This window comes from Dromiciops gliroides, chromosome 3 (assembly GCF_019393635.1).
Source record: "Dromiciops gliroides isolate mDroGli1 chromosome 3, mDroGli1.pri, whole genome shotgun sequence".
NCBI lineage: Eukaryota > Metazoa > Chordata > Mammalia > Microbiotheria > Microbiotheriidae > Dromiciops > Dromiciops gliroides.
In genome coordinates, this window is record NC_057863.1 from 577,374,111 (window position 1) to 577,387,069 (window position 12,959).

The 12,959-nt window shown below is 35.3% G+C and overlaps 1 protein-coding gene across 3 annotated transcripts in view; it reads left to right on the forward strand.

Moving 5' to 3' along the window:
- The window catches only part of TRPC4 (transient receptor potential cation channel subfamily C member 4), a 260,284-nt gene that overhangs the window by 195,113 nt on the left and 52,212 nt on the right, over positions 1-12,959 (forward strand). For all 3 annotated transcript variants that reach the window (XM_043998714.1, XM_043998713.1, XM_043998715.1), the window contains exon 4: positions 5,510-5,846. In XM_043998714.1, the coding sequence (XP_043854649.1) occupies positions 5,510-5,846 (337 nt within the window). The remainder of the gene's footprint in view (positions 1-5,509; positions 5,847-12,959) is intronic.

Below are 12,959 nucleotides of genomic sequence, written 5' to 3' on the forward strand. Positions count from 1 at the left end.
ATTTAAAAGGAAAGTTTATTAAAAACTTTTACAGCAAACATCATGATTTAAACAGTGATTTAGATTCATCAGTTAATATCCAAAGGGAAAATTTATGGTGAAAATAAATGTGAAATTATTTTTCATTCCTATCTCTTTTTTGGTGGGGGTGGGGAAGGGGGGGAAACAGGGAGAGTGCTTGCTTGGCACATAGTAGAAACTAAAAATGTTATTGATTGATCAAAAAATGATTTAGTAATATTCTTTTTCTCAGGGACATTAATCTAAGAAAAATAATAACTCATTGAAATGTTATAGTTGATAAAAAATTTCATAAAAAGCAAAAAGGAGTCTATTTTAGAAGGACATGTGGAAACATTTAGATTTATTGTGGTTCCTAGAAATAGTTATTGGGAATTTTCAGTTCTGTATTAGATAAAATCACATTTTGCAATTAATGTCAAGACCTTTGGATACTTTTTATACTACCCACATCTGCTCATAAACTTCTCACACTCTCCTTTTGATATTCCAAACCACTGTAGCTTTCTGGTGTATGTGTCAATACATCCTTTACAATAAGTTATAATTTTCTTCTTATGTTCAAACTATTTAAAATGAATAAAATGAATGTTTCCTTGGAATTTTTATGTGTTGTATTCAACACTTTAATACTATTAAGTTATAGGATAAATGATGATCTACATGGGTGGAGGGACTTGTTTCATGGGGCATTGTCCCTAGCAATGAAATTCCAAGTACAAGCAGCACCATTCTATCATAGTGATGGGCAGAGGTAATGGGCAGAAGATATTTTTACTAATTTGGATTGTAGTTTATATTCCTGGAATCATTATTGTTAAAAAGAGTTTGGTAGGGGTGGCTAGGTTGCTCAGTGGCTAGAGCACCAGCCCTGGATTCAGGAGTACCTGAGTTCAAATCCGGCCTCAGACACTTAACACTTACTAGCTGTGTGACCCTGGGCAAGTCACTTAACCCCAATTGCTTCACTAAAAAAAAAAAAAAAAAGAGTTTTGGTAGCCAATATTTGGTGAGGAAGACAGTGTACAACTTTCTTAACAGTTTGTTATTTAAATTATGTGGTCACCAACTGTCTTTTGTGGTTGGCGAATTGTTGTTTTCTAAATTACTGGGGGCTGGGTTGGGTTTTTTAAATTATGTCTTCCTTACATATTAATTGCTATTTATATAATAATGGCTATTGTACCATTTGGGGCAGTAAGCATTTATTATTAATTAATATTACATATTGTTAAAGTATTGACTGCGTGGTAGTTAACAAGGCAAAAAACTCCCAGTACCATGTTTCTAAGAGAGAGCCCATGTCCTAACAGCCTCCCCCATCCTAAGAAGGGAGCACTCACTAGCTGACAGTGCATCCAGACCAAGAGTTCTGTTCCAAGATGGCCCAGGTTATTATACATAGCATTATATATCATACAAAATATATAATATTTTATTATACTTTATATTATATACTTAGAAATAAATATTATGTGTATGATTATATACATGCTCATATATAAAATTATATTATAATTAAATAATTTATTATAACTAAATATTATATATAGTATAAACTAGTATATAATATAAAACATAATAATTGTAATAATTAATACTTTAATGATAAATTATTATTATAACAAACATTTATCTAGTGCTTCTTATATGCCAGTTACTCTGCTTAGTGTTTTAAAATTATCCTATTTGATCCTCACAGAACCCTGGAAAGTAGGTGCTAATATTATCCCCATTTTACAGATAAAGAAACTGAGGCAAACAGGGGTTAAAGTGAGTTGCCTAGGGTCACACAGCTACTAAGAGTATGAGGTCAGATTTGAACTCAGGTCTTAGAATTAATAAAAATCAAAAAATTAAAATCACATGAAAGGCCTATATATTCAAACTCTGTCAGTGAATAGTCTTTAGGTAAAAGTCCTACTTGTCCAGCTAAGTTCTAAATGCTTTAAAATGAAGCTTTTCTATCATTTGGGCCCGAGTTACTGAGAATAATGGCTAAGGTCCTGGCTATTGTTTCTAGTCTTCTAGTTGATAGCTTCAGGAAGGCCCTTGGAAGCTCTTCCCTCATCAATTAGTGCTATGTTTCTTCTCATATCTGTTAGACTGATGTGAATTAATGAGATTATAGCAATTCCTTCTCATATTTTATATCTCTCCTACATTTCCTTGACCCTTTTACTGAAGATTAGCGAAATGCATCAAGGCACGGTAGAGTTCAGATGATTTTACTCTGTGCCAAGGAAGGAGTTTCTAAAAAGGCAGATCAATAGGAAATAAATAGTATTTGACTTAGAAAAAAAAGTAGCTGATGTTACCTAGAAGACATACTTTTTGGACTTGACTTTGCTGAGGTATGACAAATTACTCAAAAGTATGCCATAACTATGCTGTTACTAGCCCCACCTGAGAAAATTGGCAAGGGATATGTCAGGCCAAGCTCATCCTTTGAATAATACAGTTTAACTTTACCATTTAAGGGTTATGGGACTTACTTGAATGGATGACTCATTTAGGCAATAAGGGGAGACCTGACTAACCTAATCAGCCAGGAATGCAGTTTGATCTATATTGAGAATAGTTTTGGGGGTGCTTAATTTCTTATGAATTCATTTTGGTTTAATTTAATTTTAAAAAATGGCTACTATTAAGAACTCTTAAGGGGTCCCCCCGACTTGTCTTTTTGAGTTGCCATATTTTCCATAAACATTGGATTCAGAGCATGCAGGAAGCCTTGAATATGTCAAGGACAAAGCTCCCCCTGAGCTGACAATCTGTTATTGCACCCCAAGTTGGACTTCCTGTGTGTCCTTGGGAGGCAAGCCAATCTGTGCCAGGCTAAGATACTGCTTGTACAACTGGGTTCCTTTGCAGATAAGCAGACCCTCCTATCTTCATAGTCTAGCAGCCCCCAAGGGAAAATAAGGCTTTTACCATCTCCTTTCTCCTCCCCATGGGGAGTGGTCTTGTCTCTTCCCACCTTTGTTGTACCATTCCCCTCTCATGTCACTCCCCTTCTTGGTATTGCCTCCTCCCTTTATCCTGCTATTATAAAATTGTAAACTTCTGTACAATTGGGGAAACCTTTGGTTCTACATGCATGTTCATTTCTCTTGTAATAAACCTAGTTTTTACATAAGTCACATGATGGTATGATTGCCTGTTGACAATGCCCACTAAGCACTGTGTCAGACAATATGGAGAACACAAAAGATAGGCAAGACAAGTCACCTGGCACAGTGCTGAGCACACAGTGAACATCTGTTCTTTAGCTTAGTTGGGGAGACAGCATGCAACATTATTCATATTTGTATAAAGGAAAAATGGAATACAGCCTATTTCTACTACCATTTTTCTAACTCAGATTCTTAATATATAGTTCCTAGCTTATTAAGCTTGCCTTCTAAGCAATTGGCCTCCCTCAGATCCCTATACTCTAATCCACACCCCTAATAAAATCCTTTAAGTGACTTCTGGCTTTAAAGTCAGAGTTTGTTGTTGTTGTTCTTCACTCATTTCAGTCATGTCTGATTCTTTGTGATCCCATTTGGGGTTTTCTTGGCATAGATACAGTTTGCCATTTCCTTCTCCAGCAAAATTTACAGATGAGGAACTGAGGCAAACAGGGTGAAGTGATTTTCCTAGAGTCATATAGCTAGTATGTGTCTGAGGTCAGATTGGAACTCGGGTCTTCCTGACTCCAAGCCTGGCACTCTTTCCATTGTGCCACCTAGTTGAAATTCTGTCCCTGCTACTTACTAGCTGTATGTCTTTGGTCAAATCATTTAACTTCACTAGACCTCATTTTCTCATCTGTGAAAAGAGTAATTTGGATTTTTTAGCCTATGAAGGACCTAGCTCTAGATCTATGTATGATTATATGATCCTCATTAGATTCATGATAAAGTCCAAATTCCTTTCCCTGACATTAAAGGACATCAATTGTCTAGGTCCACTTAACTTTTGAATTTTATTGCCTAATACTATGAAAACCAACATAAAATGTTATGAGGCAAAAATGAATGTTCATTGTACCCTAGGACATACCTTATAATTTCTTACCTCCATGCTTTTGTTCAAATCTTAATTACAGAGGGGGACAAAAAACAAACAACCTGACTCTATAGTCAGAGGAACTGTATTAAAAACCTATCTCTGATGTTTAAAAGCTGCCTGGCCTTGAGAAAGTCACTTAACCTCATTGGACCTCAGTTTCCTCTTATATGAAATGAAAGAATTGAAATAGACTGTCTTTGAGTACCCTTCCAGATCTTATAGCTATGATACTATGACCATTCATGGAATACTTTCCTCCTAGTTTTCTGCTCATCTAAATCTTGCCCTTTCCCCAAATTCCAGTTCAAATGTCACCTTTTATATTAAACTAATCTAGCTAGCATTGATCTAGCCCTTGTATGAATGAACAAACGAATGAATAAATTAATAACTATTTGTTAAATGATTACAGTGTACCAGGTACTGTGTCAAGCACTGGCGATACAAATACAAAAAGAAGAAAGACTCTGTCCCCAAGTATATTACATTCTAATAGGAAAATTAAAAAAGAAACACATATAGGAAAATGATAGCCAGGGAGAAGTATTGTAATCTAGTGATGGAGAAGCTATTGAGTGGAGTTATAGAGCAATTAATTGATGAATGTTTCTAGAAATGATAGTAGCAATTGGATTTCTATTTCCAGAGTGAGAAGGCAGAACAGTATATGTTCCATGTCTATCATAGCAGGATAATGGCTAGGTTGCTTTGTGATGAGCCTAGGCCTGACCTAGGTTTGGTTAATACTCAGTTAAGGGCACAGGACCACAGGTCCACCATTGAAGTGCTTGGTCCAGCCCAAATTGTTTGCTATCTAATATTGCTCATTATCTTTAACAAGATTGAAGTCATTTCCCCAATTGGATTATAAACCCTAGGAGGTAGGTGCAATTATTATCCCCATTTTACAGAGAAATAAACTGAGGCAAACAGGGGTTAAAGTGAGTTGCCTAGGGTCACAGAGCTACCAAGAATTTGAGGCCAAATGTGAACTCAGATCTTAGTGAGAATTCATAGAAACCAAAAAACAAAAATGGCAGGTAAGGCCCACATAATTCACTCTTTGTCCATGAATAGTAGCCACGACGTCTGATACCTCTTTATGTTCTTCTCAACTTCATATATGACAGAAGAACATAAGTTACTTGGGGACACAGTCTTTTTTGTTTATTTTTTGTGTCTTTTTATCCCTACTGTCAAGCATGGCACTTTGTGCAAGTAGATAATTGTTCATTTTTATTTAACTGAAATGAAAGTATACATTTGCCAGAATGAATGACAGTGTTTTAAGCTGCAAAGGGACTCTTGACTTTTGAGCTTGATCAATGATCTAAATGATGAGATAAAAATTATTTCATGTAACACCGACCTTACTTTCTTTTTCCCTCTTTCTCTCCCTCCCTCTCTCTCTCTCTCTCTCCTTTTCTTTCAGTTTGTTGCCCAACCGAACTGTCAGCAGCTCCTTGCATCTCGCTGGTACGATGAGTTTCCAGGCTGGAGGAGAAGACACTGGGCAGTGAAGATGTTGACATGTGTCATCATAGGACTTCTTTTCCCTGTCTTCTCTGTATGCTACCTGATAGCCCCCAAAAGCCCCCTTGGACTCTTCATCAGGAAACCATTTATCAAGTTTATCTGCCATACTGCATCCTATTTGACTTTTTTGTTCCTGCTGCTTCTCGCCTCTCAACATATTGACAGGTCAGATTTGAACAGGCAGGGGCCACCACCAACCATCGTCGAGTGGATGATATTGCCATGGGTCCTGGGTAAATGTATTACTCTAGAAAATATCCTAGAAACGTCTTAATATCCATGATGTTTGCATTGTTCAGGAATGAGGTTCCAGGTAGTCTTGGAGATATTGGAAGATCTAAAATAATGTTTAGCCATTTTAGATCTAAGTTCTATTCAGATATTTCGGAACAAAGTTAAAAAAAAATTTTACGGAGTCCATATCTAGCAATGGAAATATTTGTTCTCTGTGAAGCAGTATCCAAATTAACTCTTTCTGCTTTCACATGGCATGGCATCCTGGAAATGTAAACTAAGGCATTAGAATTGCAAATTAGAATGTTTTTTTTTTTAACCCACAAAAAATTTCTGGTTTTGTTTTGGTTTGTTTTGGTTTCTTACTTTTACCAATTCTAGGATCATACAAGGATCAGTTAAATAATCTTATAAATATTTCCAAACCTTTTGCATTTTAAAAATTATATTAAATATTCCAAAGGGTTATAATGTCACATCTAAAATAATTATATTCATTTGCTTTTTCAGTTAGATCCCCATGAACCTTGTTTTAAATCAGAGACATTCATAGTAATCAGTATCAATCTTCTTCCTTCCTCTGCCTCCCACACCTTCAACAATCTCCCTTATACTTTGTTTCTAAGCACCTTTTATTTTGAAACTGAAGCAACTCATACTAAGGTAGAAAATTTTAAAATAGAAAATGAACACCTTGTTTTTCTTTCTTCTTGTTCATATAATCATGATGGAAATTTACATTTTTGTGATTATATTTCCTTTCGAGGATACTGAAGAACTGTGTTCCTTTTCAGTTTGACTCTATCTCAAAATCTTTCTAGTATTATAAATGTTTGTCTTATCTAGGAAATTTATTATTTGGAAAATATGAAGCTAGTTCATTATTTTTCATGTTCTTTCAGACTTTTTCTAAGATGCTACTTAAAATGTATAAGATAGAGTGAAAGAGGGGAGGGAGAGATAAAGTTATCTAGGTGAACCTGAGTTCATTTACTCAATTCAAGATATCATCAACACTATAATATGAGTCCTATAGATGTAGAAATCATGTTTGACATACAATATGGAACATCCTTCATGCTAAGGACCCTAAAATAGAGTTTTTCTCTCTTGATTTGTTTAAATGTGATTAAATTTGAAGATAGACATAAGGACAGGGTGGTTTTCCAAGGTCCCTGTAAATCTAATAAATGCAACTCAACATTTGCTTCTATGTATAAAATAACTTAAGTACTTCCATTTAAATTATATATGTTGGGATTAAGATTTGTTCTAATATAGGGATTCTTATATTATTGAAATTCTATTATAAAAATGCCTAGCATTTTATTTCCCCCATATGATTTTTTTACATTATATCAATCTGAACTCTTACATATCTTAAAGAGCCATTCTTCACACTGTTGTGTATTTCCACAATGAAGGATAAGAAGTTAGACTGTGTGCAGTTTTATGCTATGAATCTATACCATAAGGATAACTTTGGAGCATACTAAATATGTTTTTATCAAAATATTGTAAGTATTGGGATACAAGAAATAATTTTATAGATAAAAACATTAATTAATTTGTGCAAGTTTCTAGAAAGGAAGATTTACTTGTGATATCTTTAACAGAGGAAATTTGTATTAAGCCCTTGATGGTAACACATCTCCACGTTATAAGTGAGTGTCAAGAGGAATTTAATTTGACTATGGATTCTTGTCCTTGCAAAGCTGACCAGTGCAAGTTATTAAAAGCCTAGAGAAGGGGGGCAGCTAGATGGCGCAGTGGTTAAAGCACCAGCCCTGGATTCAGGAGTACCTGAGTTCAAATCCGGCCTCAGACACTTGACACTTACTAGCTGTGTGACCCTGGGCAAGTCACTTAACCCCCTATTGCCTGAAAAAAAAAAGCCTAGAGAAGCTGCCATCTTCCTTCATGGAGTGAATTCCCATATACTGACAGAACTTCAGAATCTTCAAGTATCCATGTATTATACCATATATTCTTAGGGAAAATGGAAACTTTCTAAAAATCACAATCCTTGGTACTCAAGAATTTTTAATAAAGGAAAGTAAAAGGCACAGGGGAAATGTTTATAATGTAACAGAACTAACTCTATTTATTTTCACCCTAAATGAAACGTAATAACATATGAAAAAGAGTTAAGATGCTGACTTCAAAGTCGCTCTATTTTCCATTTTTATAAAGTGAGTTTGTCATTTATGTTCTAAGGACTAGGGAAAATTTTAGGCAATTTTTAATATAGTGATATTCTGTCATTTGCAAAAATGTCCTAAATTAATAACTTCTATCAATAAAGCATGTCCTGAGAACTATTTTATAACAGGAGGAACAAGGGCTTTTTAAAGAATTATCAAATCCCATGTGATTAAATTCAATACATATTCACCTAGTCTTTGATGCAGTGAACTAGGGATGTAGGATATATAAAGATGACAAGTCTTAACATCTGCCTTCCAATGCTTACAATTTGGAATGGGGTATCTGGCTAATTCAGAAAGGGACATCTAGGTGTTGTAGTGAATAGACCACTGACCCTTGAGACATGATTTGAATTCTTTACTAGCTGTGAAAACTTGGGTAACTCACTTAATCTCTCTGTCCCCCAGTTAAAATTGGGATAATAATAGCACTTATCTCTCAGGGTTACCTTACCTCCCGGAGTTGTTGTGAAGATAAAATAAGATAATATTTTTCAATGTTTAATATGGTTCCTGGCACATGGCAGGTACTATATAAATGCTTCCTTCCTATAGTATTTCAGAATTTATGTCTCTTAAAATGTTGTTGTTGGTCATTCATTCCTGAAGAGGATCATAACATCAGGGTGATGTCATGACTTGCACTAAATTGGATTTAAGTAAGGGAGGGCTATACAAGGTCACCAACCTCTCTCTCTCCTCCAGAGTCATCTAGGTCCAGAGCTAAGATATACATCAGGACAACAGGGGATGGCCCTGGATGTTTTAAGGCAATTGAGGTTAAGTGACTTGCCCAGGGTCACACAGCTAGTAAGTGTTCAAGATGAGATTTGAACTCAGGTCCTCGCAACTTCAGGGCTAATGCTCTATTCATTGTGTCACTTAGTTGCCCTGGGTCTCTTAAAAAAGAAACTGGGGGCACCTAGGTGGCACAGTGGATAGAGCACCTGCCCTGGAGTCAAGAGGACCTGAGTTCAAATCTGGCCTCAGACACTTGACACTAGCTGTGTGACCCTGGGCAAGTCACTTAACCCCAATTGCCTCACCAAAAAAAAAAAAAAAAACTAAACAAGTAACATTTTTACTCTCTCCTATTCACTCCTTTTATGACTAATGTCACATATATGGGAAATAGTTGGTAAGAAGCAAATATGTACTTTATAACCATGAGAATATATAAGAAGTGCTGTATTGGTCTATTTATTCCATTTTATAAATATTTGATTCAATTAAACTCAACAAACACTTATTGAACAAATGCTTTGTAAAAGATTCTGTGTTAGATGCTAGGGATAAAAAAAATAGATGTAACAGTCCCTTACATCAAGGAAATTACAGTCTCATGGGGTTTAGGGACATATAAACAAATGATGATGATACAAAGGATAATGAAATAATTGCAAAGGAGAGATCCAGGCAAAGTGCTTCAAGGAAGTAAAAGAATGGTACTAGGAATCATTTTATTGAGACGCAGTACTGTTAGTTCCTGAGACTACTTTAAAAGATTAGATACATAATCATCATCTTCATCTTTGTCATCACTGCTGTCATCATTGTACCTAACATTTATAAAGCACCTACTATGTGCCAGGAACTCTGCTAAGCCCTTCACAATTATTATCTCATTTGAACCTCACAATGACCGTGTGAGGTAAGTATTATTATTTCCCCCATTTTCAAAATGAGGAAACTGAGACACGTAGAGGTTCAATGACTTGCCCAGGCTCACACAGCTAGTAAGTCACATATAATCCAAAATATACTAAAATTGTCTGAATATTCCAACATTAATCTATATTCCATTAAAATTAATAATCACTTCTTGAACTTATTTCTATTTTTAAGCTGTATAGTCTCTTGGCAGAATCAATTTCTTAATTCCTTAAGGACAGTGCCAACTGGGTAAAACACCCCTTTAAACGACTGTTTAAATTTACTTTTATAAAACATAAAGGGATATTCTCTTAATATCTTAATTTTATGTGGAAAGTCCATGTCCCCTTCATCTATAGCCTTCAATAATTCCATATCATTCATATAAAATGTTAGTATTTTTCCCCAGAATGAAGTTATGTTATCAAGTTTATCCCTATACATTATCTCCTCTATCCCAATTGATGTTTTCTTCAGCTTTTCCATTTCTTTAAGCCTGTGTTGAACTTCAGAATTCCAAACTTAGAATTTGAACTTTGGGCATCCTGTGATTTTGCTTAAGGAAAGTATGTGTTTGTCATTCTTACTACCTTAATATATTTTTGTACTATTAGGTTATATTAGGCTCATATTTTCAGGGAGTTGTATTCAATAACTTTTAGTGTTCTCTTTTTTTATTGAAGCTGTCTTCTGTTAGGTTTAAATAGTTATCCCAGAAATACGGCTTAGTTTTTCCCTCTAAATTAATTAATTTACAGAGAATTTAACTGCTACTCTCATATTTCCTCACAGAACCTTCAATATGTCTTTGCAGCCTTTCTCTGTCAGGATCAACTATATGTAACATTACAAGTTAAATTGGCCCATAGGAGTATTAAAGCTGTATTGGACTTTGGACTTATTAGCACAGAGTTCTAAACAACTGAATTAGCTACCAGTAGATAATAGGTCAGAATGACGAAGAGATTTTTCATTGCCTTGGAGAGAAAGAGGTTTTCCTCTACGTGTTTTGTTTATATAACACATAGAATGAAGATAGTATATTGCACATATGTTGAATGTGGAAAAGCTACATCTTAATTATAGAAGTAGGTTTTCCTAAATTGTATTTCCTTAGGTTCTGGGGTGATAAACCAAACAACTTTCTTTGCATATAATAATGCAAATGCTTTGGAATGTAGGTGGCCTAGAACATTTTTGGGCTTGTTTTTGTTTTTATTTTGTTTTGTTTAGGTTTTGCCCCATCAATAAAAATACATTTGAAATATTCACATCATTTTTCTGACTTATTTAGTTGACTAAAATAACCCATACATGCAGATAAAATCCAGATATGTATTTGACCCAATAATCAAGTAGGTTCTCCTTCCTTCTCTTCTTCACCTCTCAGGTTCCCACCAAGTTTAAATGACTGATATTCCATGGTATCTTACCAAATTTTCCCTCCAACAGCCCCTTCAAATAGTCTCCCCCAACCACAAAAGCCTGGACCTCACATAGGATTTCATGATTCTTTAGTGCTCTTAGAGGAGCAGTCTTCAGAGTTGATAGAAAGCTAGCATGAGAGTCAGAAAGACTTGGGTTCAGCCTATGTAGGCTATGTTGTTGGTTATATGACACTAAGCAAGCCAATTGATATCTCAGTGCCCATATAAACTAACATGAAAAAATGTCGATCTGCATTAATAGAGGGAGGTTTGTTCTTCGTCATTATTCATAACACTGAAATATTATATCTAATCTTCAAAAAATGCACACATTCTTAAACTCTATTATCTTCATCCTTTTCATCTATGCTATAATGATGCAACTCCTATATGAGTATAGCCATCTCTTCTTTCTCTGGGATGACTCATTCATCTAATCTGTTATCATTCCAACTGGTCTGGGGCTCCCAGAGATGGAACATCATCCCTTGATTCCAATTCAAACTCTTTTAGGCTCCTAGTGGTAGCCCATTTATGTGTAAAAGTTTGAATGAGGGTGTAAGGTGGGGTGCAGGAAAATGCTATGAATATCATGCTGATTTGTTGACCAAAGGGTGTTCTTACAGTGAGAGTTGTGCGACTTCCCTTCGGATTTGATCCTAATGGTCTACAAACACTACTGCAAAAAATATTGTTCAGATTAACAATGTGCAATGTGCCCATATATTCAATCTACAATGAGCAGTTTAGGAAATAAAAGGAAAAGTATGAGGAAGAAATGAAGAAGTGTAATGTGATACAACAAGTTTAAGGAAATAAATATGGATTTTCATTAATTATTTATATTTAATGTCAATTTTAAAAGAAAACAAAAACAACTCAATATAAGTAAATTTAGCATTTGCAATTAGGCCTTTGTAATTAGAGATATAAAAATTAAGGCAATATGAAAAATCATTAGGGCCTTATTTGGGGAAAAAGGGGTGGAAATGTGCCCTTTGTGGTAGAGAGAAAAAGAGCCTCTATACAATTTCTTTTGGTCCTGGTGATCAATTTTGTCCCTAGGAGGGGAATGTTCCTAAGGTTAGAAAGTGGAAGTTCCTTGAGACCACTTTTTCTATAGCCACGGCTTTTTGTTGTTGTGCAGTCATTTCAGTCATGTCTGAAGCTTTGTAACCCCATGAACTTTTGCCCAGGCATGGGGTTTTCTTGGGAAAGATACTGGAGTAGTTTGGCATTTTCTTCTTCAGTGGCAAACAGACATTAAGTGACTTGCCCAAGGTCACATAGCTAGGAAGTTCCTGAGGCAATATTTGAACTTAGATCTTCCTGACAACAAGCCTAGCACTCTATCCACTGTGTCATCTATCTGCCTCGTGGCCAGGGCTTAGCCCAGTGGTAATATTCAAAAGACACTTGATGTTGATGTGGGTGTGATGCTCAATACCCAAATTTCCAAAATTGCTTTCAATCCATACAAGCTGCCCAGGCAACTCCTTTTCTCCATTAGCTATAAAGGAAGTATTCCATAAATTAGTTTCTGTTAACTACTTATGTGGTTGACAGTGGCAAGAGGATTTCAAATTTATGGTTGTTTCATGTTTGATTTTTATGAGAAAGCAGACTTTGTGGTTGCTAAGTACATTGTTACCTCTAGAACAGAGCCTTGCTCTTGATTCCATCCATGTAACATCATATTAGATTAATAATTAATATATAAATATTTCATAGCACATCTCTAATTCATTAGGTTAAAATGGTAATAGCTCTTCTGAGAGATAGAGTAACATTGTTGATTTAGGAAGCTGGCTGACTCATATTCTTT